At 45.7% G+C, this 22,963-nt stretch overlaps 1 protein-coding gene across 1 annotated transcript in view; it reads right to left on the bottom strand.

Annotated features, from left to right (window-relative positions):
• Window positions 1-16,841: 16,841 nt before the first annotated feature.
• LOC146784247 (neuropeptide Y receptor type 1-like) overlaps window positions 16,842-22,963 on the bottom strand; it is a 170,135-nt gene continuing 164,013 nt past the window's right edge. The window contains exon 2 of the mRNA XM_085633490.1: window positions 16,842-20,986. Coding sequence (XP_085489616.1) covers window positions 19,777-20,880 — 1,104 coding nt within the window. The 5' untranslated portion in view covers window positions 20,881-20,986 and the 3' untranslated portion in view covers window positions 16,842-19,776. The remainder of the gene's footprint in view (window positions 20,987-22,963) is intronic.

Genomic DNA, 22,963 nt, shown 5'->3' with positions numbered 1-22,963 from the left:
TGTCAAAAGGCATTTGATGACCTGAAGGAGGCCATGTGCTCTGCACCTATCCTGAAAAGTCCTGACTACTCCAAAGAGTTTATTGTCCAAACAGATGCTTCTGAGTTGGGTGTGGGAGCTGTGCTGTCACAACTTAATGTAGATGGTCAAGACCAACCCATTGCTTTTATTAGCAGAAGGTTGACCCCCAGAGAGAAGAATTGGTCAGCTATTGAGAGGGAGGCCTTTGCTGTGGTGTGGGCCCTGAAGAAGCTGAGGCCATACTTGTTTGGCACTCACTTCAAGATTCAGACCGACCATAAGCCCCTCTTGTGGCTAAATCAGATGAAGGGTGAAAACCCCAAACTGCTTAGGTGGTCCATTTCCCTACAGGGGATGGACTTTACAGTGGAGCACCGGCCAGGTACTGACCATGGGAATGCAGATGGTCTCTCCAGGTACTTCCACTTAGGACATGAAGACGAGACTGGTCAAGGCTAGTTTAATGTCCCAGCGTTTGGGGGGGGGGTTGTGTAGGAGAGTAGGGTCTGCTATCCTATGGTCACCCCAAATTTTTGCTTTTTGCTTCACTGGTTTTTGACATATTGAGGCTGTGGGCCTGCCAATCAGACCCCCAGCCTGCTGTTCTCTCTACTAAATTAAAACTATGCACCCTAGGTGCATAACCAATTGGAAGTGGATCACCCTGTCAGCCCCTGTACCAGTGTACACTAGGTACCCAGGGCATTGGTGTACCCAAGGCCTGCCAGGGGCTGCAGCATGTATTATGCCACCCCAGGCTTGGCCTAACAATCTGACACAACTGGCTGATCACTCAGCTGGGGTAAGTTGGTGTAATCACCTCTTACTTAGGTGTAGTATACCTATACCTAACCTTAAATGGGACACCTGGTAACCTATGAGTCACTCCTATGGCAGGCCTTAACAATCCTGAAGGCAGAGTGCTTGGTTCCATGTGAGATGGTGCTCTGGCATGAGCTGAGCCTGTCTGCAGTGGTCGGAACAACTTCCTTCTACTGTTTCCAGATATCGTCATACCATATACTCTTAAGTGCATTATGAACCTCGCGGTTAAATGCTATCTTTGGTTTGGCTTTATCAAAACATGTCGAGTAAGGTGTCATACGAATTGGAATACTAACCCCTCGCCAATTCTGGCGACGGGGTTAGCATTCCACCCTTCTAGAGGGACACGACATGTACAGTACCTGAAACCCGGGTAAAATCAGACATAGCCTCAGCTCCACAAAATGGATGCTGCCACCACAGACACAAGTCTGCCCTCCTGCTGCTGGGAGTCCTTCCAGCTTGGGAGGTGTGGACAAAGGGTTTCCTGCCAGGGGAGGTGCGTGCACCACCCCAGACAGGATTTTGTGTATTGGTCAGGTAGGGCTTGAAAGAAACCAGACATGCCTGTGGCTCACAAGGAGCCTCGGTGCATATGCCAGTTCAAACCGGTCCTGGGGCACACCAGTCCCGGGCCTGGGGCGAGCTGGACAAAGGATTGGGGGTGTAACCACCCCCCTTCCTGGTCCCACCCATAGGGAGGGACCTAGCAGGTAGTCCGGCCCCTAGAATCCGCTTAAAGGTAGGAGCTGTGTCCTAAGACTTCAGACATCCTGGAATCAACTTGAAACTAAGAAGAAGACGGGAACTTCGACATTCTGCTGCACAGAAGACTGAAGAAAATCTCCCCTGTGGTCAGGGAGTGACCACCTTGCTAACGCAAGCACCATCCAGCGAATCACCGTCTGCTTTGCCGCCGCCTCCCGCCGGAGCCCGAGCCCAGAGACTGACAAGACCTGGACCTCCAGACCTCTCACCGCCCGATCCACAGTCCCTGAAAAGAGGAGACCCGTGGAGGCACCGAGACACGTGGAGCCAGCCATCTTGGAACGACTACGACAAGCTGACAAGTGCAACAACCGAGGCTCCCTCCAAGTTGTGCTTTGGGTCCTGAGAAGCCCAACCCTCGAGCAGCATCTGCACCAAAGGTGAGCCCTCCAGCATCTCCACGATCTGCGTGGGGCCCTTCTGCATTTTGCCACTCGACGCGCCTAACCGGTTGCTGGCCCGCTGGCTAGTGGCCATCTTGGCGACGAAATCTACGACAAACACCGCTGGTCTGGTTGCTCCAGACTGGCCCTTGCTCCCCTCCAAAGGAGCAATCCCTCTGACCTTGCTGGTCAGAACCAACAGCTGATTTCTGAATCCTCCTGCAATTGCTTTTGCCAAGGCTTGTTTGCTTCGATCAAGTCGCCGACACCGCCGACAGCGAGAGCCTGCGTGGGACAGCTCGTGAGCCGACTCCTGGACGTCGTCGACCTTCAGGGACCACGTGGCTGCGGAGACAAGCTACCCCTCATCACCTGTTTGCACCCGACATCGCCTGGTACCCACCTGGTGCCACGCTGGTCACTGGCTAGTGACTGTGAACACTGTCCCCTCTGCTTACAGGTCTTCAACATCTCCGATCCACTCTTGGATCCACTGCATCCCTTCCCGACCGACCGCCTGCAGCATCTTTGTCCCAGGCTCAACGGAACAGATAGAAGAAACCCGACGCACTTTGAGGCCTATGCACCCGCTTCCTGTGGGTGAGGTAAAGCTGGTACTCCGGTGCCCATGTGTAGTAATACATCTCTAGTGCCTGTGTTCCAAATCTTAAGTTCCTAGGTCATCCGGAAGATTCCTTTTGCAGTAACTTTGTACTTTTTACGCACCCATTGAAACCTATGGGAGCACGCGTGTGACTATTTGCTCTGCACACGCCACCCGTGGACCTCCTGGTCACTAACTGACGTTAGCTCCTTGTAGGCCCAGCGATTCTAGAGGCCCTAGGCCTTTTCCCTTTTCTGTTCGTGGTACTTATACCACTATTTTAGTATATGGTTTGAGTGGCCACCAGGGCCTATCCATATAAAGTGCAACTTCTGTGTATTCTGTGATAATCTTGTTTGACGATTTGTGCTCCTGTGCTCATAAAGAGACTAGGGGTTACTTTGAGAAATAAATACATATATATTTTGAATATATATCTGTGTGGTGTCCTTTCATTGGTATAAAAGGGGGTTACTATTGGTAAAACAGCTTGCTTAACACGCATCACGAGTTTAGCCTCAAAGACTGCTTAGCCTACGCTACCACTAGGGCAGCTAGTCCAAAAAGGTTGACTTACAACCACACCATAAGGGTTGCTTGGCATGGTACAAGGTGGTCACTAGAACTAGTGAACAGCATATACCAGGCCAACTTCTCACAGTTTCCGTTGTAGTTTACTCGCCCTTCTCACCTGCGACATCCACAGTTCTTTAATCTCAGACACGCCCTCAGTTTGAGCATGATATCGACCACGCACTTCTCCACAGTCGAGATTCCTTAATACTCGCGGCAACCACGACCTTCCATCATTTACACAGCCTGCCACGGAGCATGTTCCACTATATATATATTTTTCCCCTTCGATCCGTGTCCGATAGTTCACTAAGCCATTCTGACCATGATTAGCTCGTGTTCTGACACAAACTGTTTTATGTTATGTTGTAACTTTATTTAAACTTAATTATTATGTTTTTTCCAATTTCTTTCCCTCCATTTTTTCCCTCTTTATTGTACCACGTTGGTTTTTGTGTTAATTGTTGTATATTCAGGCATTTTTATAGGCAATTATACTAATCAGTCCTGATGATGATCCTAACACCCCCCCAGTAAGGATCGAAACGTCGTCGACTATGTTGTTCACCTTACACTATGACTACTTATGTGTATAAAATGTCGTGAAGGTGACTAGGATGTTTCACTATCTGCTATTCTTGTCATAGAAACATCGCTTCAATTGCCTGTGTGTGTTTTTTCAAAAACTCATGTCCTCTTGATATGTAAGCCATAGGATACAGGCTTGAGTCCCACCAATGCTTCGCTTACATCTTGTTTGATCATTGAAAAACATTTTGCTTATTAAAGCTGCCTTGTCCGGCTGGACATAGGCTATAATATAGTACCTATTGTGGCTATATTGATTATTGCTGGTTATACTTCTTTGTTTTCAGGGACCATTGTCTCTTATAATACGTAACTTCCCAAGGTCCCTGTCCAATTGCTTTGGGTGCCCTTGTCCTCTTGTTACTGAGTGAAATGGGACACACCTTGCTGGTGCCTCGGTCATAAGAATGCTGGGCGGGGGTGATTGTTATTTTATAGGACAAATCTGATGTTAGGCCCTTAATAAATGTCTTCTACAAAGGTTTTAAATGTGAACATGTAATCTTTATCAATGGCACTAGAAATTGCATATGTTGCTTGAAAGAAGCAGAATCATTTCCGACCCTGCTATGACAGCCTACCGGGCACATACACACACAGCCGCACCCGAGTACTTCACAGGTCCTTAAAAGACCATGCACTTGCTAACAAGCCTTTGTTGTATTTGACCTTTTAGCGCCCCCGCAGCTCCACTCTTACTATCGCTGGAATTGCCCGGCACCCTCTCGGAGTCCGGGCTGCTGCAACGGCGGTGTTTGCTAACACTTTAAAAAAAGAAGAAAAGAACACAGGTATATTGTCTGCAAGCTCCGCGGGCCGCCAAGGAAGGCTTGCCGGGCCGCTGGCGGCCCGCGGGCCGTACTATGAGTACCCGTGGACTAGATGGTTGCCCCCGCTTTTTTCCTGGTGTTTGAATGGTTTTTGACTAGTCTGGCTGGGATCCTGCTATCCAGGACCCCAGCCTATCTGCTTACTCCCTTAAATGATTGGTGTGCATATTAGATGCACTAGTGATTGGATACTGTGGTACCTTTTGAGCCCCTAGTATATGGTACCTTAGGTACCTAGGGCATTGGTACTTCACAGGCCTACCAGGGGCTGCCGCATGTATTATGCCACCCCTGGGAAGCATTCTCAATCTGACACCACAGGCCTGCTACTGCAGCTTGTGTGAGGTAATGTTAGCACTCCATACTGAGGTATAGGTTCCTATATCTCACCATACACACACATATAAACCTATCAGCCACCCCTCTTGCAGGCCCTAACAATCCTGAGGGCGGGGTGCTTGGTTTACTATGTGAGGGGGTGCTTCTGCATGAGCAGGACCCCTCTGCAGCTGGCAGAGTCTATTCTCTGCTGCTGTTTGTGGATGCGGTTAAACCATATACTCTTAAGTGCATTATAACCTCGCTGTAAATGCTAACTTTGGAATGACTGCATCAAAACATGTCGTGTTTGGTGTCAAACAACTTGGAATCATACCCCCACACCAGTAACTGGTGTGGGAGTATGATCCCACCCTTCTAGAGGGGATGACATGTACCCACTGTACTAAACAGTAGAAATCTTCTAGAGCCCTGGCATCACAAAATGGATGCCACCAGCACAGACACTGGGCTGCCCTCCTGCTGCTGACCGAAACTCGCAGTGGAGGAAGCCCAACAAAAGGTATCCTGTCACAGGGAGGTGTCACTACCTCCCAGACAGGATTTAGTGTATTGGAGCTGGGTGGGTGCACTCTTAGAGTGCTTTGAAGTCCTGCACTGGGGGAGCAGTAGGCTCCTCTGTGCATATGCCAGCTCAAACCGGTTCAGGGGCTACCTGCCCCTGTTCTGGCATGAAACTGGACAAAGGGAAGTGGGTGTAACCACCCACTACCCTGACCCTCCTAGAGGAGTGGTCATAGAGCTAGTCCCTCCCCTATCTTCACTATAAGATACCAAGTATTGCCAATGCAATTCAGATTACCCCGGACGACGCTCTACAAAGAAGAATCCTGGCCCTTCGACGTTCCACTATCTCTGGAAGACTGAAGAATCTCCCTTGGAGTCAAGAAGTGACTCCTCTGCTTGGCAGGCACCTATAACTTCAATTGACAGTTGCAAACTTCACCGCTCCCGCCAGAGTCCGAAGTCCCTGCATCCCCTGAAGTAGATTTCCTGATGTTTCAATGGCCATTTTGAGTCCCCAGCGAAGCTGTGGCATCTGGACCCCACGAGTGACGAGGAACAGCAATACCAGGGAACCGTGCACTGATTTAGAGTGCAAACCCTAAACAACGTTCTACGAACTTGTGCTTTGGACCATCTGTGGTCCAAGTCCCTAGCAGGTCTGGTTCCGAAAATCAGCGGCCTACCTCGTCCCGAGTGACCGTGGGCTCCTGTGAAACTTTTCCTGCAAAGGCGTCTTTGTGGTTACTTGCCCATTGGCTAGTGACTCACCCGAAGACTTTTTAACCAACTTCAAGGGCTCTCCTGGTTGCTCCAGGCCTGCCCTCACTTACCCTTGCTGGGTAAGTCCATCAGACCTTGCTGGTCTGCATCACCGACTATCTTCAGTCCACACGAGACTTGCAGTTGCCAAGGCTTGTTGGCGCCAATCCGGCTGCCGACACCATCATCAGCTGCAAACATTGTGGGACCCTCCGAATCCAGCTGCTGGTCATCATCAATCCCTCCTGGACCTCGTGAGTGAAGAGACAAATCACCATTGACGACCTGAAACGACGCGACATCAGTGGTCATCCATCCTGCTGGCCACCGGTCACTGGCAAGTGACTTTGAACACTGTCCACTCAATTTTCAGGTCCTCTTCATCTTCAATCCACCTTCGGATTCCAGCGGACACCTCCTCAGTCGTCTCAAGCAGCAAGTCTTCCTTAGTCTCCATTGAAAACAGCATCGCGACCCGACACCAAAAGACACCTATGCACCCGGCTTCCCTGGGTGAGGTAACTCGTGCACTCCGGTGCCCAAGTGTGTGTTGGCCCTCGAAATACTTACCCTGTAAGTGGCTTGCTTGTTGACTTCTTCGAAGTGCCCTAAAACTTTAAAATACAAACCGCGACTTGCTCCATTGTAACCTATAGGAAACCCGCGGCTGTGTTTAGACACTGAACGAGTCTCCCGTGGGCTTGTTACTTACCTGCTAACACTGCAGTAGTGAAGCCCCAGCGATTCCCAAGGCCCTAGGCTTTGTCATTTTGCAAGTCGACTTTGTTAACCCATTTTTTTAGTATATGGTCTGGTAAGCCCCTAGGGCTCCAGCCATATTTGTGCTTAATTTATTGAGAACTGTTGACATTTGAATGTGTATCTGGGTTCTAATCTCATAAAGAGATTAGTAGAGTGTATCTAGAAATAAATACATATATATTTGATATATATACCTGTGTGGTGTCCTTTTCATTTGGTGATTTAAGAGATTATAAGGTAAAACAAGCTGCTTTGCATTCCTCAGAGACTTAGCCTGAAGGCTGCTCTCCACAGCTACCACTAGGATAGCTTTCTTTAAAAGGTTGTCTTAAACCTATCTACCATAAGAGTCGAATTGGACTGGTGCAAGGTGGCCACTATAACAGTGACCAGCATATGCCAGGCCAACTTCTCACAGTGTCCCCTGGGATATGTAGTGCTGCGAGACTTGTTTGGTGGGGGAGGTCCGTCCGCGTGTATATACATCTGGGTCCAAGTGTTAAGGGAGCCATGTTACCTTGCAGGTCCACACCTGTTTCTCTCTATAATTATTCTAGTTCTTGTGTTTATGTCATTTGTTGAGACACGCCATAGATGTGTATAGTACATGTCGCGCTGTCCTGTGGTGCCTATGGTGTACTCCGGAATTTGTAGTGCGTGTTTTTTTTTTTGGGTACTACCATGGTCAATGGGGGTTGTGCTACCATGGTCAAGGGAATGTATGAGTATTTCGTTACGCCTGTGCGTGTGGTGTCATGCTACAGTGACCAGATTGTCAGGGAAGGAGTTACTAACATGTCAGTTGCTTAGTGCTTTCAGTTTCGTCCTTGAGTCCGTGACTCTGGTGAAAATCTCCATTCAGTTTCGTCCTTGAGTCCGTGCCTCTGTTGGAAAATCTCCCGGCGTGTTTGACCCTGGTTAGTGGGTACTACATAGTCTGTTGTATCAATCTGCCAGCTGGCGAATGGAATATTGTGATGGCGTGTTGCATGGATTTCGTTGCTAGTGTTCTATGCAGAGTATGGGATTCAAAAGTCACTGTGTCCGTCTTGTGTTACCCCGAGTGATTAATTCCTACACAGGAGGAACTAATCCATTATCTTGTTATACCTCCCTCCATTTCTCTTAAGATATTGGTATGACTAGGTTTGTGTTTGCCTGTTTCGGTGGTGCACCCCTTTCTCTCAAACAAACAAATTTGATAAAACGATAATATTTAACATGAATTAAAATTGAGTGAGATCTTATCTGTTCCCTGGGATACAGCCGAAGAAAAGGGTAGGGATCCTTGTGTCACAAGCCCGAGACATAGTCCCTTCCTTTCCTCCTGTGAAGATAAAAACATAACACAAAGGGTTTTATACATATATGTACACAGCAGCTCAATAACAGCATAATTATGTGGTTCCATAGTTTCTGCTGCTAAGACAAACTTCAGCATGCAACTGTGGGATTCTGTAGAACTGTAAAGCCCACATTGCAGGGGAAATCTCTCTCAAGGTTGGTACATAATATAAGGACTAATCATTCTGTAGGTGTATGGCCATCTCCTCATCCAGGTTATGCCCATTTGGATGTCATGTCCCAATCCCTAAGATGTGTCTAGACTCGCGTTAGCTAAGCCTCAGTGTCCTGCTACACCCCCTTCTATTGGGCATCCCTTGTTCGATCACATAGTAAGACAGTTTGGTATAGTCTGAAAAGTGCTTGACCTCAAAGTGGCGGGCAATAGGATACTGTCCATCTTTGTTAGTAATGGCCCTCATGTGCTTGAGGACTCTTTTCTTTGCCATGTGTGTTGTGCTTCCTACGTACCTAAGCGTGCAGTGGCATTCCAGTACATAGACAATGTAGGTACTGCTACATGTGAGGAATTGTGTTATGCTGACCATTCTACTCGTACTGCTGTTCCAAAATTCTTTCTGCATGCGGCTATTCCCGCAAGCCTTGCAATGGCCACATGGAAAAAAGCCCTGGAGGTCTATATGTCTTTTGTCAGTCTTATCCGAAAGATCACTCTGATCTTTAAGATTGCGTCCCCTCCTGTAACTTATCTTTGGTCGTGTAGGTGGAGAATTCCTTATGATTGGGTCACCTCTGAGTAAATTCCAGTTGCGGGTAACCGTTTTGCGGATTTGGTCAGAGTGCCCATTAAATGCCAAAATCATGCAGGTGTCTGAGTTGTCCAGGTCATCAGTACTGTCTATGTTGGGTGGGGTCCCTAGTATCGTGTCCCTATTGATTGTTTTCACCCTCTTGCATGCTTTTTAGAGAACCCAGGATGGGTACCATTTGTCCTTGAATCTCTGTATCATTATGGTTTGTTCACTGAGAAAACCTGCCTCAGTGCTGCAATTCCCTTTGGCTTTGAGCAATTCCCCATAGGGGATGCTCCATTTCAGTGTGTTCGGGTGGCTACTCAATGCATGTACCAAAGTGTTGCCCGCCGTCATTTTACGAAACAGAGTTGTGGTCACTTTGTTGTTCACTATCTCCACACATCTGTCTCGGTACTCCACCTTTTGTTTACTGATGGTACATGTGAAAGTCAGGTTGTTGGGGTTGCGGTTGAGATTGTCAATGAAGGTTAGTACTTCCTGCTTGCTGCCTTTCCAGACAACAAACAAGTCGTCAATGTAGCGTAACAAGAGTATGACCCTGGCAAACTCGTCCTTAAGACCAGCCTCATTCCTGATGTCCTCTTCCCAAGCTCCCATGAAGAGATTTGCAAAACGTGGCGCAAAGCTAGTACCCATTGCTGTACCAAGGGACTGCTTGAAAATCTCACAGTCAAACATAATAAAGTTGTTAGTTAGGCAGTGTCTTATGATGTCAAGTATCATCTGTGTGTGATCCCAGTGTCTTATGTGTCTACGTTTGAGGAATCTGGTACAAGCCTCTATACCTTGGTCATGGTTAATGACTGTATAGAGCGAGTTCACATCCAACGTTACTAAGAGAAGGTCTGATTCCCATTTCAGATCATGTATTTTGCCTAATAAATCCTTAGTGTCTCTTACGTATGAGGGCAAGGTGATTACGAATTCCCTCAAAAAATGATCAGCGTAGTGAGACAGGTTCTCCAACACACAACCTCTAGATGAAATAATGGGTCTGCCAGGGGGATTGTCCCTGTTTTTGTGTATCTTGGGAAGTAGATACATTACTGGGAGGATAGGATAATCTTTTTTGAGATATCAGTATTCCTCCCACTCTATCAGCCCCTTGTCTTTCCACTCACTCAATCTCTCCCAACTGCTTGTAATACTGTTGTTGTATTCTAGCCTGCTTGATTTTGTGTATGTACTGGTATCACTCAATTGTCGTGTTGCCTCTGCTGCATACATCTCTCTGGATAAAATGACAATATTGCTCCTTTTGTCAGCGGGTCTAATTACAATACTGCCATCCTTGGCTAGTTCTTGTATGGATTTTTTCTGGGCTAGGGTTAGGTTATGTTTGAAATCTTTCCTTTTCTTTGACCAGTTTTTCTGCCTGAATTCTAGTAACTCCTTTCCCACCTGTTCCTGGAAAGTATCTATATTGTCATGACTCATAGTTGGTAAAAAGGTTGAAACAGGTGTGGAACTGTATGGTAACATGGCCGCCATAACACTTGGACACAGATGTATATACATACGGATGGACCTCCCCCACCAAACAAGTCTCGTAGCACTACGTATTCCAGGGGACACCACACGCGGTATTAGTTTACACAAGCGTAACGGAGGGAACATCTTGCACAAACACTTTGTTTTCAGATATATATATTGTATATTTCTATTGCACACAGGCATTAGAACCATGTTTTGACATGCTGTAAGGACAAATATGCTGTCACACTTGTACATTGTATTATTTACATGCAATTTGTAATACTGCAATATGGCGCTTAAAACGGACTCCCCAGTCCTCTGTCTATGTTCATGTGAGAACCGGAATAGTATGTAAGCCTGGGACGGTGGGCTAAACGGTGTGTGAACAAGCCCCCAGAGGGTGAAACGCGTCACGTCGAGTTTATGACAGTAATAAACCCCCTTGAATGATCCTTGGTCTCTGATGATTTTTGCAGAGTGTCCGAGTGCACGATTGGGACTCCGTTCTTTTCTACATATTGATTTACTGGCGTACTCCACCGGCATCGTACCACCCCTCAATGGGCTACGATCTCCCTAGGAGTGCTATTTGTATATATATATCGAAATTAATGATTCACACTATTTAATTTATTTAATTTACATTATTTTTACATTTAAGTATAATATTATTTTAAATTATAATTTGAAAGGGTACGCTTAATAAAAAACATGTTTACCTTGTTTTGGACAATATTCCCTTGCGTGATATTCTTACCATTTTATTTTTGTTATTTTTATCACCAGTATAGGAAGACGATATTGAATAAACAATATTTTTTGGCACAATATATATGTGCCTTGATATTTTTTTGCACAATATTTTGGCATTCAACCAACCTCTCTTGTTTATGGTTTGGTAGATTATTACATAGCTCCAGCTATAACAATAGAGGCCATATAAATATGGGGCATATTACAGCTGGCTTGACCTACTTCATGGGTCACTAATAGGAAGATCATTATGGCAGCAGGGAGGGAGTGGTTATATGAATGTTTATAAGTTTATGCTTAGAAACTATCACTTCTATTAAAAGGCACTCAAAACAGTAATATCATATTTACTTTATTTTTTAACTTTTTAAATTTAGTATATTTTGCATAACATTTGTAGTACGGTTTGGCTGGGCTGGTGGTTTGGCGTTTAGGACCATGTCAAGTCCTCACTGACTATATTCTCCAGATTAATTTGCTCTCTTTCCCACCACTACTGACTGACATCAAAGCTACAAATCACACACCCAATGAATTTTTGAAAGCACACAAAAGTTTATTTAGAAAAAGGGCCAAATGCTCCTATAATTCCAAATCATTTAAAAAGAAACATAAAACCATTTTGTATACGACAGCCTTTAGTAATAATTTCCAAAGAAATAGGTTTTCCTTTCTAAATTCTAGCAGCTGCAAAAAACCCGAAACTACAAGAAAATACATCTTATAAATTTTTATGTACATTTCTTTTTATGCATTTATATATATCTAGCTCTCTCTATATACCTTTACGTACATTTATTTTATACATATCTTCAGGATCTGTAAAGACAGGATCTGTGAACAGGCACTCATGAAGATGGCTAAATGGAAACTGGGTGGCAGCTCTCAGGGGACCGCTTTGTGTGTCCTAAAAAAAAAAATCCAGTACAGAATTCAGTGTCAGACCCTGAGCAGCCTGTGGTAGCCCCTTGCAGCATTCTGTGATAGAACCTAGACAGCAGCAGGTGTTACATCATGGTCAGCAATATGTGGTAGACCTGGGCAGCAGTCTGTGGTCTATCATAGGCAATAGTCTGTGTTTGGTCATAAACAACGGCCTGTGGCAGACCCTAGGTAGCAGTCTGTAGCAGACCTGGGGCAGCTGTCTGTGGTAGAATTTGAGCTGTAGTGTGTGGTAGATCCGGACAGGAGTCTGTGGCAGACCTGGGGAAGCAGTTTGTGGTAGAATCTGAGCTGTAGTGTGTGGTAGACCCTGGGTAGCAGTCTGTAGCAGACCTGGGGAAGCAGTCTGTGGTAGAATTCGAGCTGTAGTGTGTGGTAGATCTGGACAGGAGTCTGTGTCAGACCTGGGGAAGCAGTCTGTGGTAGAATCTGAGCAGTAGTCTGTGGTAGATCCTGGGTAGCAGTCTGTGGCAGACCTGGAGAAGCAGTCTGTGGTAGAATCTGAGCTTTAGTGTGTGGTACATCCGGACAGGAGTCTGTGTCAGACCTGGGGAAGCAATCTGTGGTAGAATCTGAGCAGTAGTCTGTGGTAGAATCTGACCTTTAGTGTGTGGTACATCCGGACAGGAGTCTGTGGCAGACCTGGGGGGAGCAGTCTGTGGTAGAATCTGACCTGTAGTGTGTGGTACATCTGGACAGGAGTCTGTGGCAGACTTGGGGGAGCAGTCTGTGGTAGAATTTGATGTAGTGTGTGGTAGACTCGGACAGGAGTCTGTGGCAGACCTGGGGAAGCAGTCTGTGGTAGAATCTGAGCTGTAGTGTGTGGTAGACCCTGGGTAGCAGTCTGTGGCAGACCTGGAGAAGACGTCTGTGGTAGAATCTGAGCTGTAGTCTGTGGTAGACCCTGGGTAGCAGTCTGTGGCAGACCCTGGGAAGCAGTCTGTGGTAGATTCTGAGCTGTAGTGTGTGGTAGATCCTGGCAGGAGTCTGTGGTAGACCCTGGGCAGCAGTCTGTGGTAGACCTGGGGAAGCAGTCTGTTGTAGAATCTGAGCTGTAGTGTGTGGTAGCTCCTGGCAGGAGTCTGTGGTAGACCCTGGGCAGCAGTCTGTGGTAGACCATGGGCAGCAGTCTGTGGTAGATCACAGGCACCTGTCTATGGTAGATCTTGAGTTACGCCTGTATTAGATCCAGGTGTGATTAAATAACACTTTGGTATGCCTTAATTGTTGCAATATTTATTTTGCTGATTTTGTTCAGGTTTAAAAGTTCGTATGTTCTGGGACCATTTCCTTTCTACTGTTTGACACCCAGGTCCCAGTGACTTTTGGGTTTGCCCTTTGTTTTAACGCTGTATTAGATCATGGTCAACAATATGTGGGAGACCTCGGCCTCAAGACTGTGGTAGATCACAGGCTGCTGTCTGTGGAAGACCCTTGGCAACTGTCTGTGGAAGACTCCGGACAACAGTCTTGGGAAGATCCTCTGCAGCAGTCCCTGGTGGATCCTGAGCTGCAGTTAGTAGTAGTCCCAGGGTAGAAGTCTATGGTCGAAACTGGCAGCCGTCTGTTGTAGACCCTGGCAGCAGTCAGCAGTCTGTGGTTAATAATGAACTGCAATCAGTGGTAGATTGTGGGGAGCAGGCTGTGGCAGGTTTCAGCAGCAGTCATGAGGACATCCCAGGTGGGTTGAGCTCATGGGCAATGGCCTGGGGAAGTGTCTTGTAGGAGTCAGTTTGAGGATCTGGTAGCAGTCTCAAGAAGTCCTTGTTGGTGTTCTGCCTCACTCTGTTGACTGAGTGCCCTCCAAGGGACTGACGTTTCACCAACATCGTTGTGAGGTTTGCTGTTGCACCACCATTTGTGAATTGCCTTTAAATGAGCAGGAAAGTGTTGATAAGGAGTTAACCATTTTCAAGCCATTGAGAACAAGATGGAGCCCCATCCCCTACAAAAGAACTATTCAGTCCTTTTGTCCTAGCTCCTTTTGTCTCATCACAGAGAGATCAGCATTAAAGCATACTTTGGGCTCATGGATACCATAATATCATATACATTCAGCTTTAACATCCCAGCTTTCTCCCTCACAAGCACCCCGAGTCAGAACAGAGATGTATGAGCATTAGTGCATCGCCGGCTACTCCAGACCACATACATTCAGCATTATTGCCCACCAACCTCGTCAGCCCTTCCAACTCATCACTGTGGTATATAAGTGTTAATGCAACCTCAGAATGCCTAAGTAACCAACGACTGCATACATTCAATAGTTATAGTTGGGTTCCCACCCACCCCACCCCACACCGCATCCTTCATACATATACATTACTGATACTAGGCCTCACACCCTCTCACACACAGGAGGCGGCAGTCCACACCCTAGCCCCTAGCCCGCACCCTAGCCATTGAAAACATGGCTCCTGAACAAAACACCAAAAGTGAAAATCCACTAGGGTTAGTGAAATGGTTGGATTTTACCTGCCAGTCATTGGTATGGGGAAAATGAGGAGCAGAGGGGCAGACAATGGAAGAGGATGAAGAAAGATAGACAGGCACTATCTCCAGTAAGTGAGTCTCAAGGGCCTTTCTTCAGAAGCTCCATCAGAAGCCGCTATTGACTTTGCCAGTAGGCGCTTCTTTGTCCGTGATTGCGGTGACATCCTGTTTTCCTGGACATCCCTAGGGGTAACAATAACACAAGGAAAGTGAATGTATGGGACTGATAGTGCACATGTGTGTGTGTATCTGCTATGGGTAGGAAATTGCATGGGTGACTAGTCCCTTTAGGGCCTCCTGCTGGGAGATGTGGTGTACTGTAGTGCCTAAAAGCCCCAGCATGGCAGAAGTCCATCAGGGACATAGACTGCACTGCAGCTAAAAAATTACTTCCTGCAACTGAAAGTCCAGCAGCACTTCCTGGGTTTTCTCATGTGGAGCAGCACAGGCTCAGGCCGGAGTAGAGTGCCTGTTTTTTGTGTTTGAGACATCTAAAAATCATATATATTTGGAATTTCTCTGAGTTAGTGCATGCACTTTAGATGAAACAAGTCGGAAACAGAGAGAGACAATCCCTCATTTCTGAGTTATATGTAAGAACTGTTCACACTTCAGATGGAAAAATATGTTTTTTCGGCTTTATACCGAGCCAGTGCACCTAATCGTTATATGGCCCCAGATCAACACTTTATATGGGCAGGTTCTGTCCAGTACAGAGTACTTGTAGTTCTTTTATTTGAAAGGAAGAGTACCTGCACTTGTCAGCACTTGTGAAATACATTTAATAGGAGATTACTGGCACTTCTCAGTAGTTAACAGGTACTCTGGAGTAGTGGGTGTCTCCGATTCTGTATTTCCATTTCAACCACTGCCCCAGACGCATGTGAAAATATGGGTGAAAGTGATACTTCGTCTCGGTGGAAGTGGTACCACTTCAGCCTACTATGCGTAGGCCTTAAGTGTCTAACTTTAGAAAACTCTGCTGGTGAAAAAGTTGCACATACCCCTAGACTTGTGCAACACCATCATTATGTGCTTCTTTTTTACCCAAGAACACTTTAGCACAGAGTGTGGTTACTGCTCCGGGAGTGTTGTGAAACAGGTCAGACCCTAAACCACATTGTGTGTCTTGGTTCATCATAGGGTCTGCACCTCTTTGAGTGAGGGTCAGGCTTGAGGCCTAAATATCATCTAACAAAAACAGTGCATCCTAAATATGGTTTACAAAACTATCAGCCCCTTTGGAGTTAATAATACAAGCTCTACTATTTGTGTGAACCATATTTACCCACAATACGTAAGTCTACATAGAACATGACTGAGACCTTTCCACAGGGGTCATGAAAGGATACCTTGATCACTGGGTGTACAGTGCATGTGCCATAAAGGTGAGGGTGGTTTATATTTAGGTCATGGTGAACCCTTCCTACGTGATCGACCATGCCACCTCACTGATTTTGCCATTTATACTAGGAGAAGGACAACCACCATTCTGAAGCCGGCCAGAGGTACTATGATAAGGCTGCCATGTGCATCAGTGAGTGCATGGTCTGTGGAGATGCATGAACATGTATGTGAATGAATGGGATATGGTATGGGTCTATGGGCGACTGAGAGCCTGTGTCGTATGTACTTGTCTCACAAGAGACCTTTCATCGTATGTAATACTGTTACATGTCCAACACAAACATACAACCATTTTTGTTTTTTACATGGAAGAAATTTAAAGTGTAGAAAAATTTTCTACAAAAATGTTCATAATAAGGAACATTTATCTGCATCTGATGGAACTTTTTGTTTTGCACTTTAAATTTCTCCCATTTAAAAAAGATAATAGCTGTATTTTTCAGTTATAAATATGGCAGCGTGTCTACCAGCCACTGGGAGCAGGATGCCTGCTCTGTGTAAATGAGACACTTTGAAATGGGAGAAAATTCAAGTGAAGAATTAACTTTATGTTTATATGCATTACATAAAACTCATAATTTTAATTTTCTCCCATGTCAAAGTGTCTTTTACACACAGCTGGCATATTACTCCTAGTGGCCTGTAGACATGGTGCCTTATTTATAACAGGACAATGCAGTCATTTGTTTAAAGTGAGAAATTTAAAGTGAAGAAACATGATTCATTAAACATTAGGGCTTGATTGGCATCATTTAAAGTAGAGAAAAACATTAAGACAATGTTTTAGAGAAACATTTTTCTTCACTTTAAATTTCTCCCATTTATAAGAAAATGACTGTATTTTTCAGTTATAAATATGGCACTGTGTCTAGTAGCCACTGGGAGCAAGATGCCTGCTGTGTGTAATGTGACACTTCGAAAAGCGGGAAAACTAAAATGAAGAGTTAAGTTAATCATTAAGTTAACTCTCCATTTTAATTTTCTCTCATCTAAAAGCATTCATCAATATCATTTTATTCTCATGCTCCAATACTGAGTTGAGAATGTCTTTTATTTCAGAGTTTAAAAGGTCACAAATCTGAGAGGATCACTGCTCATTATAGGGCTCCGCTCCGCTATCGGCAGCCTGATAATAATGTAAAATAAGCATAGACTTTCCTTAACTTTAAAAGGAAAATGCAACACTTATTTATTGCAGTACTTAGTTAAAAATGAACTCAAGGCTGGGAGCTACTCTGAAGGTTTCTGCGAGCTACCGGTAGCACACGGTCGACTGGTTGGAGACACCTGGTCTAGAAGACCCCAGAAGTCTGCCACATTGGTAAACTTACAGTGAGGGAAAGTTTATCTTCTTAGAAAGGGTTATGTGAAATCCAGAAGGTCAGTCATCCAGATCTTCAAGAGATTGTAGTGCTCCAAAATATTTCACTGTGTTTTTCGAGCTATAAATGCTGTGGACTCAATTGAAACCTGCTGGCGTCCTAAATAAATGAAGGAGATGTGTGTCCTTAGCGGCCTTTGAGCTCCTGTGTCGACTGACCAGAGCAAAAACGTGTAGCAAAAATGGGCAGAAGATGTGCAAAACAGTAAAAAAAAGAGCACTGGGGATGTGACTTTGATCTATCAATCCGTTTGTCTGCCTCTCTTTAGGTGTTTCATGGGGCTTTTATGTATAGATTGTTCCAAGTAAAACACATCAAACCACAAACAAGTTGGTTTGCAGACTCAAATGCTTTCCAGCATCCTGGCAGCATTTGTAAGCACTAAACCGAGATACACTGCGACAGAGCGCTATGCATAATGGAGGTTTTGGTGTGCCCAGGCTTAGAGGGTGCATCATGCAGAGTGGCGATACAGATCAGCAGATGAGAGGGTGCATAGGATTACAGAAGCAACTCTTCGGGAGCGGTCATACGGTTGCATCTGGTTGTTGGGCGAGGTGGGTTTTCAGCTCTTTGCAGGAACAGAGATGTAACAATGTTTTTGAAGGTGAGGAGTCAAGCTCTACTCTTGTTATAAATTCCAATCAAGGTTGAGGTTCGCATTAATCAGCATAACCATACACGTGGAAGGACAGAGTGCCGCTCCCAGAGTTGCTTTTCTCTTTGAGATGAACAATCATACAATTCCACCTACATTTTTGGAAGTTATTTCATTTCTGTTAAATGTCAAATAAGCCCAAACCTAAAGTTAGGGACGCAAATAACTTCCACGATTTACAGGCATTGTAAAGCCAATAGGTCGGCACACAGCCTTTTGGTTTTGTCAATGCTTTTTTTTGCCATGATTTTGTAAAGCTATATTTTTGGGGAAGCTGCCAGGCCGCTGCCATTTTTTAGGTCCCAAGTTGTCATAGCAGTCCATGTAACTGCGGGGAAAGTGTTTGTTTGCGGATGTTCTCCTTGTGAAAGAGCAGAATGCCATCACTCACACTGAAGTTAGCCAATGGCTGAAGTAGGCTGAGGAGGTGCCGTACGGTACTCTGTATACTGCAGTAAGTGGGGCAAAAATGTGATATGTCAGAACAAATAACAATAGATGAAGAGGGCTGGCTGAAAGTTCCTATAAGTGTGTGTGCGTGAGAGTGTGCGAGAGTGTGAGAGAGTGAAACAGAGAGAGAGAGAGAATGATTTTAGTAAAATCAAAATGTGTTGGCTAATGCCAGACATAAATAAAAAAATTAAAATGGCAAATAAGTAGATGAGTTGTTTGGCGGAATCCACCTGTCTTCTCTTTCTCAATTCAAAGAGCAAAAAAGGAAGACGGTGCAGTCAATGCATTTTGTGAAGAAGGCTAAACATGTAAAGACATGGAGACGTTTAAACGCTACACACTTCCCGTCAGCTCATGAAAGACTGCTTCACAGATTCAACAGCTGTGAGGCGTAAACACAGTGCCGTCTATGGTAGTGTTAGATGTTCTGGCTGCTACTTGGTTTACGTTTATTTTGAGTTTTTTTGTGATTTACAATGTTCAAAAGAGACTTTACTGAATCCTGCTACCAAAGTGACACCTGCTGGATAACTCTGTGGTTGCTGCTGTGGTGAAAGTGGACAGCTGACAAAAAGCCAAGTAGTGCAGCTACTGGGACACCTGCTGACTGGAATTGGTACTGTTGTCGGAGTACAAAATGTCATAGAGAAGGACAACTAAGTATTGCTCTCATAGTGAGACCTGCTTTGTCAGAGCTGGGAATGTAGCTGAAATAAGAAAAATCCTTGAGAGGGTGATTAAAGATTGATTTTACAGTGACCCCTAGTGTTCAGTACTGGGAGAGCAGCTGATTCATAGACCATATGGGATAGAGAGAGTCAAGTCGAGGTTTGATAGGAATTACTGGTGGTCAGGACAAGAAGTATAGTGCCTTTCTTACTATCAGTGATACCTGCTGAATAACAAAAGAGGTAAACCAAGCATGTTCAGCTTCCTAATATAGTGTTCACAAGTCTGGACACACAGCTCCTGAGCAAGCTGATTGGTCGAAGGCTAGAGCTGAAGATACAATCTGTCACTTGGACCAAAGCGAATCAGAATGCAGAAAAAGCTTCAGAGTCTGGTATTGGTAGATCCTGGTCCAAGCTTGTAGCGAGTAGTACAGCAGGTGAAGACACTTGGCAGAGCACAAGTCAGACATTGTTGTTGGCGCTCCCACTTTGCAGTGAGGCCTTGGACAACTCGGTGCTGATTGTAGACATGGGGAAAGTTTCGTACTTGTCCTGCTGCCCACCGCACCTGCACCGGTAGGCTAGTGCCTTCACCTCCTTCTGGAAGTTGTTGTTTAGGAAGCCATACATGACAGGATTGACACAGGTGGAGGCCATGGCTGTCAGATGGCAGAGAGAGAAGATCAGGTTGTGATAGCATACAGAGATCTTTTCATGGTCCCAGTCATATAGGGCGTTGAAGACGGTGAGCGGCAACCAGCAGATGGCAAATGCTGCCACAATGCTGGCCAGCATGACATTGACCTTCTTGTGTTGACCCTTGCGGCTACCATCCTTGGCTCGCTCTACCATGTCCTTGCGGCGACGCAGTCGCAGGAAAATTCTGAAGTAGCAGATCAGGATGAGGAGGAGAGGCAGGCAGTACTGGAAAATCAAGAGACATGTAGTGTAGGCCAGCCGGTGCTGCTCAGAGGGCCAGTTGTCCATACAGACAAAGTGGTTGACGAAGGGGTCGAAGGGCAATGAGAGATTCTGGAAGGGCAGTGAGGTGAGGATGCTGAAGGAGAGGAAGGGCAGGGAGATGAAGCAGGCCACACTCCAGGTTACTGCTACAGCCAGATAGGCATGCCAAGCGATAGGCTTCCAGCCAGTGGGGTGAATGATAAGTTGATGCCTCTCAAGCGCAATCAGCACCAAGGACAGCACAGAGACGGTGACAGAGATGCACTGGACGAATGGGGTGATCTTGCAAAGCGCCTCGCCCAGGATCCAACGGTTCATGAGGGTGTAAATGACAGTCACAGGCAGGCAGACCAGGCACATCAAGATGTCGGAGCAGGAAAGGTTGGCGATGAAGATGTTAGTGACATTCCTCATTTCTTTGTGGCGCACAATGACGAACACAAGGCCCACGTTGCCGATTAGTCCCACAGCAATGACAGCGCTGTATGCTACAATGAGGAAGGTAATGTTGGTCACAGAGTCACCACATATGCCATCTCCTTCCCAAGGATGGTCCAGGCGCTCTGAGAAGTTGAGGTAGAGGAGCTTCAGGAACTCATCCATGGTGAAGAGGTGATTTGCGTGTGGTTAGGGTAACTAATGCAGTCAGCCTCCACCAAACTCCTGGAGCGGGCAAGTATTGCCCTGCAAGAAATCCAGCCTAAAAGGTCTGAAAAAGAACAAAAATGGAAAGGTTACTATTTGCAGAAATGCACTAAAAGCAATGACACAAGATGCAAGCAGTGCACATTATTAACTAGGGCCCTACATAATTATCCAGGCAAAGTACCGATCTCTGAACAACTAACTCAATCCTACAACTTAGACCATCAAACTTACTCCCAAACACAGACTGTGCAACTCTACCACCCCTGATCTATGGCCCTCGCTTCCACACACATACTCTAGAACTCACTGCCACCACACACAACCACTTCTACCAACCACCAACTATATTGTGGAACTCACTTACACAGTCCAGCTTAAGGAACATACTGTCATACAGGGCTGGCTTTAGACCAGTGTGACTTGTGCACCCGCACATGGTTCTGACCTGGGTAGGGGGCACTGACCCAGGGGGGGGGGGGGGGGGGGGTGGGGTGCTGTGTTTAGCAATAAGTTACGATTTACAAACACCTTCATCAGAGTTCCTTGTGCATCCAGTTTTCAGGCAGCATTAAAAATGACAAGATAACTCTTGTGATTAATGTTCCTGCTATAGAGAGAGATCAGAAGTTTGACTAGGGGAAGTTTTGACTCGCCATAAAACAGCACAGAAGGTTAATATGCCTGCTGCAAAGAACGCATACAGTGCAGATCACAGATCTGTGTTTATGTGGATAGCTGAGTGGGTTACTGCTTTCGTCACGGATATCCTTTTGTTACTGCAGTTGATAAGATACAACCCTAATATAGAACAGTGACTGTTATGAACGGTCATCACAGACCTGCAAGCAAACTGCATAAAATAGGTTAGGACGTTCTGTTTTCTCCCAGTCTTTTATTAGCTATTCCTAAAGCTGTTGAAAAGTGTTTGTTTAGGTAGATAACACATTCTTATTAGTAAAGTCAGCCTTTGCAAGTGCTTTAAAATAAATGAAATGTATGTGTGAGAGGGGCTATGGAGAGATGAAGGGCACTATCGCCCAGTGGTTGTGAGAGAAACCGAGGAGGTGGTCATGGGGGGCACCAAAAATGATTGTCGCACTGGGCGCCAACAGCTGTGCAAACTAAAACTATCTGGCTTTTAAGAAATGCTGAGTTGCAACATTTTGAAAAAAACGTTCAACTCTTCAAATTATTGTATGAAACTGAGTTTGAGGGCACACAACACACAAGCATCATGAGGTACAGTAAAGTCCTTCTGGGGTTACAACAGTATACACTTAAGGGGTTCATGAAGATTCATCTGACTATAAAACCCCACCGCAATGTACATGAGACTCAATCTGAGACTACAACCCCACACTAATGGGATGTACACCAAGACTGCATCTGAGGCTAAAACGCCGGTTCCACGCTGTGCACCAAAACTGCATCTGAGGCTACAACGCCGGCTCCACGCTGTGCACCAAGACTGCATCTGAGGCTACCACGCCGGCTCCACGCTGTGCACCAAGACTCAAGGTGAGGATTTAACATCCACCTTTATGGTGTGCACTTGACTCCATCGCACATAGCAAGACCCATCTTCAGGATGTACGAGAGATCTACCAGAGGCCACAACACTTTAACTTCATGAAGCACACCTACATTGCATATGAGGCAATGGCAGTCTACCCTCATGATGTATACAAGTCTCCATCAGAGCCTCCAACATCTTAACCTCATGGAGCAGAATAAAACTGCGTCTGAGGCAACAACAACCAGTCACGAGACTGGGTGTCAGATTTGAACTCTACCTTATTGATGTTCAAAAGACTCCTTCCGGGGCAACAACATTGAGGAACCCTCATTGTGTATGAGAATCCATCTCAGGATACAACATCCTAACCTCATGAGATACACAAAACTCTAACTGAGCCTTTAGCACCCACCCTCAGGATGGTGCACACAAAGACTTTATCCGAGGCTACAAAACTCCACCCCGTTGATGTAGGAGACTCCAGCGGAGGCTCCAATTTCATATCCTCATGATGTACAGAGG

This window comes from Triturus cristatus, chromosome 11 (genome assembly GCF_964204655.1).
Source record: "Triturus cristatus chromosome 11, aTriCri1.1, whole genome shotgun sequence".
Classification (NCBI taxonomy): Eukaryota; Metazoa; Chordata; class Amphibia; order Caudata; family Salamandridae; genus Triturus; species Triturus cristatus.
This window is presented reverse-complemented; position numbering and strand designations above follow the sequence as displayed.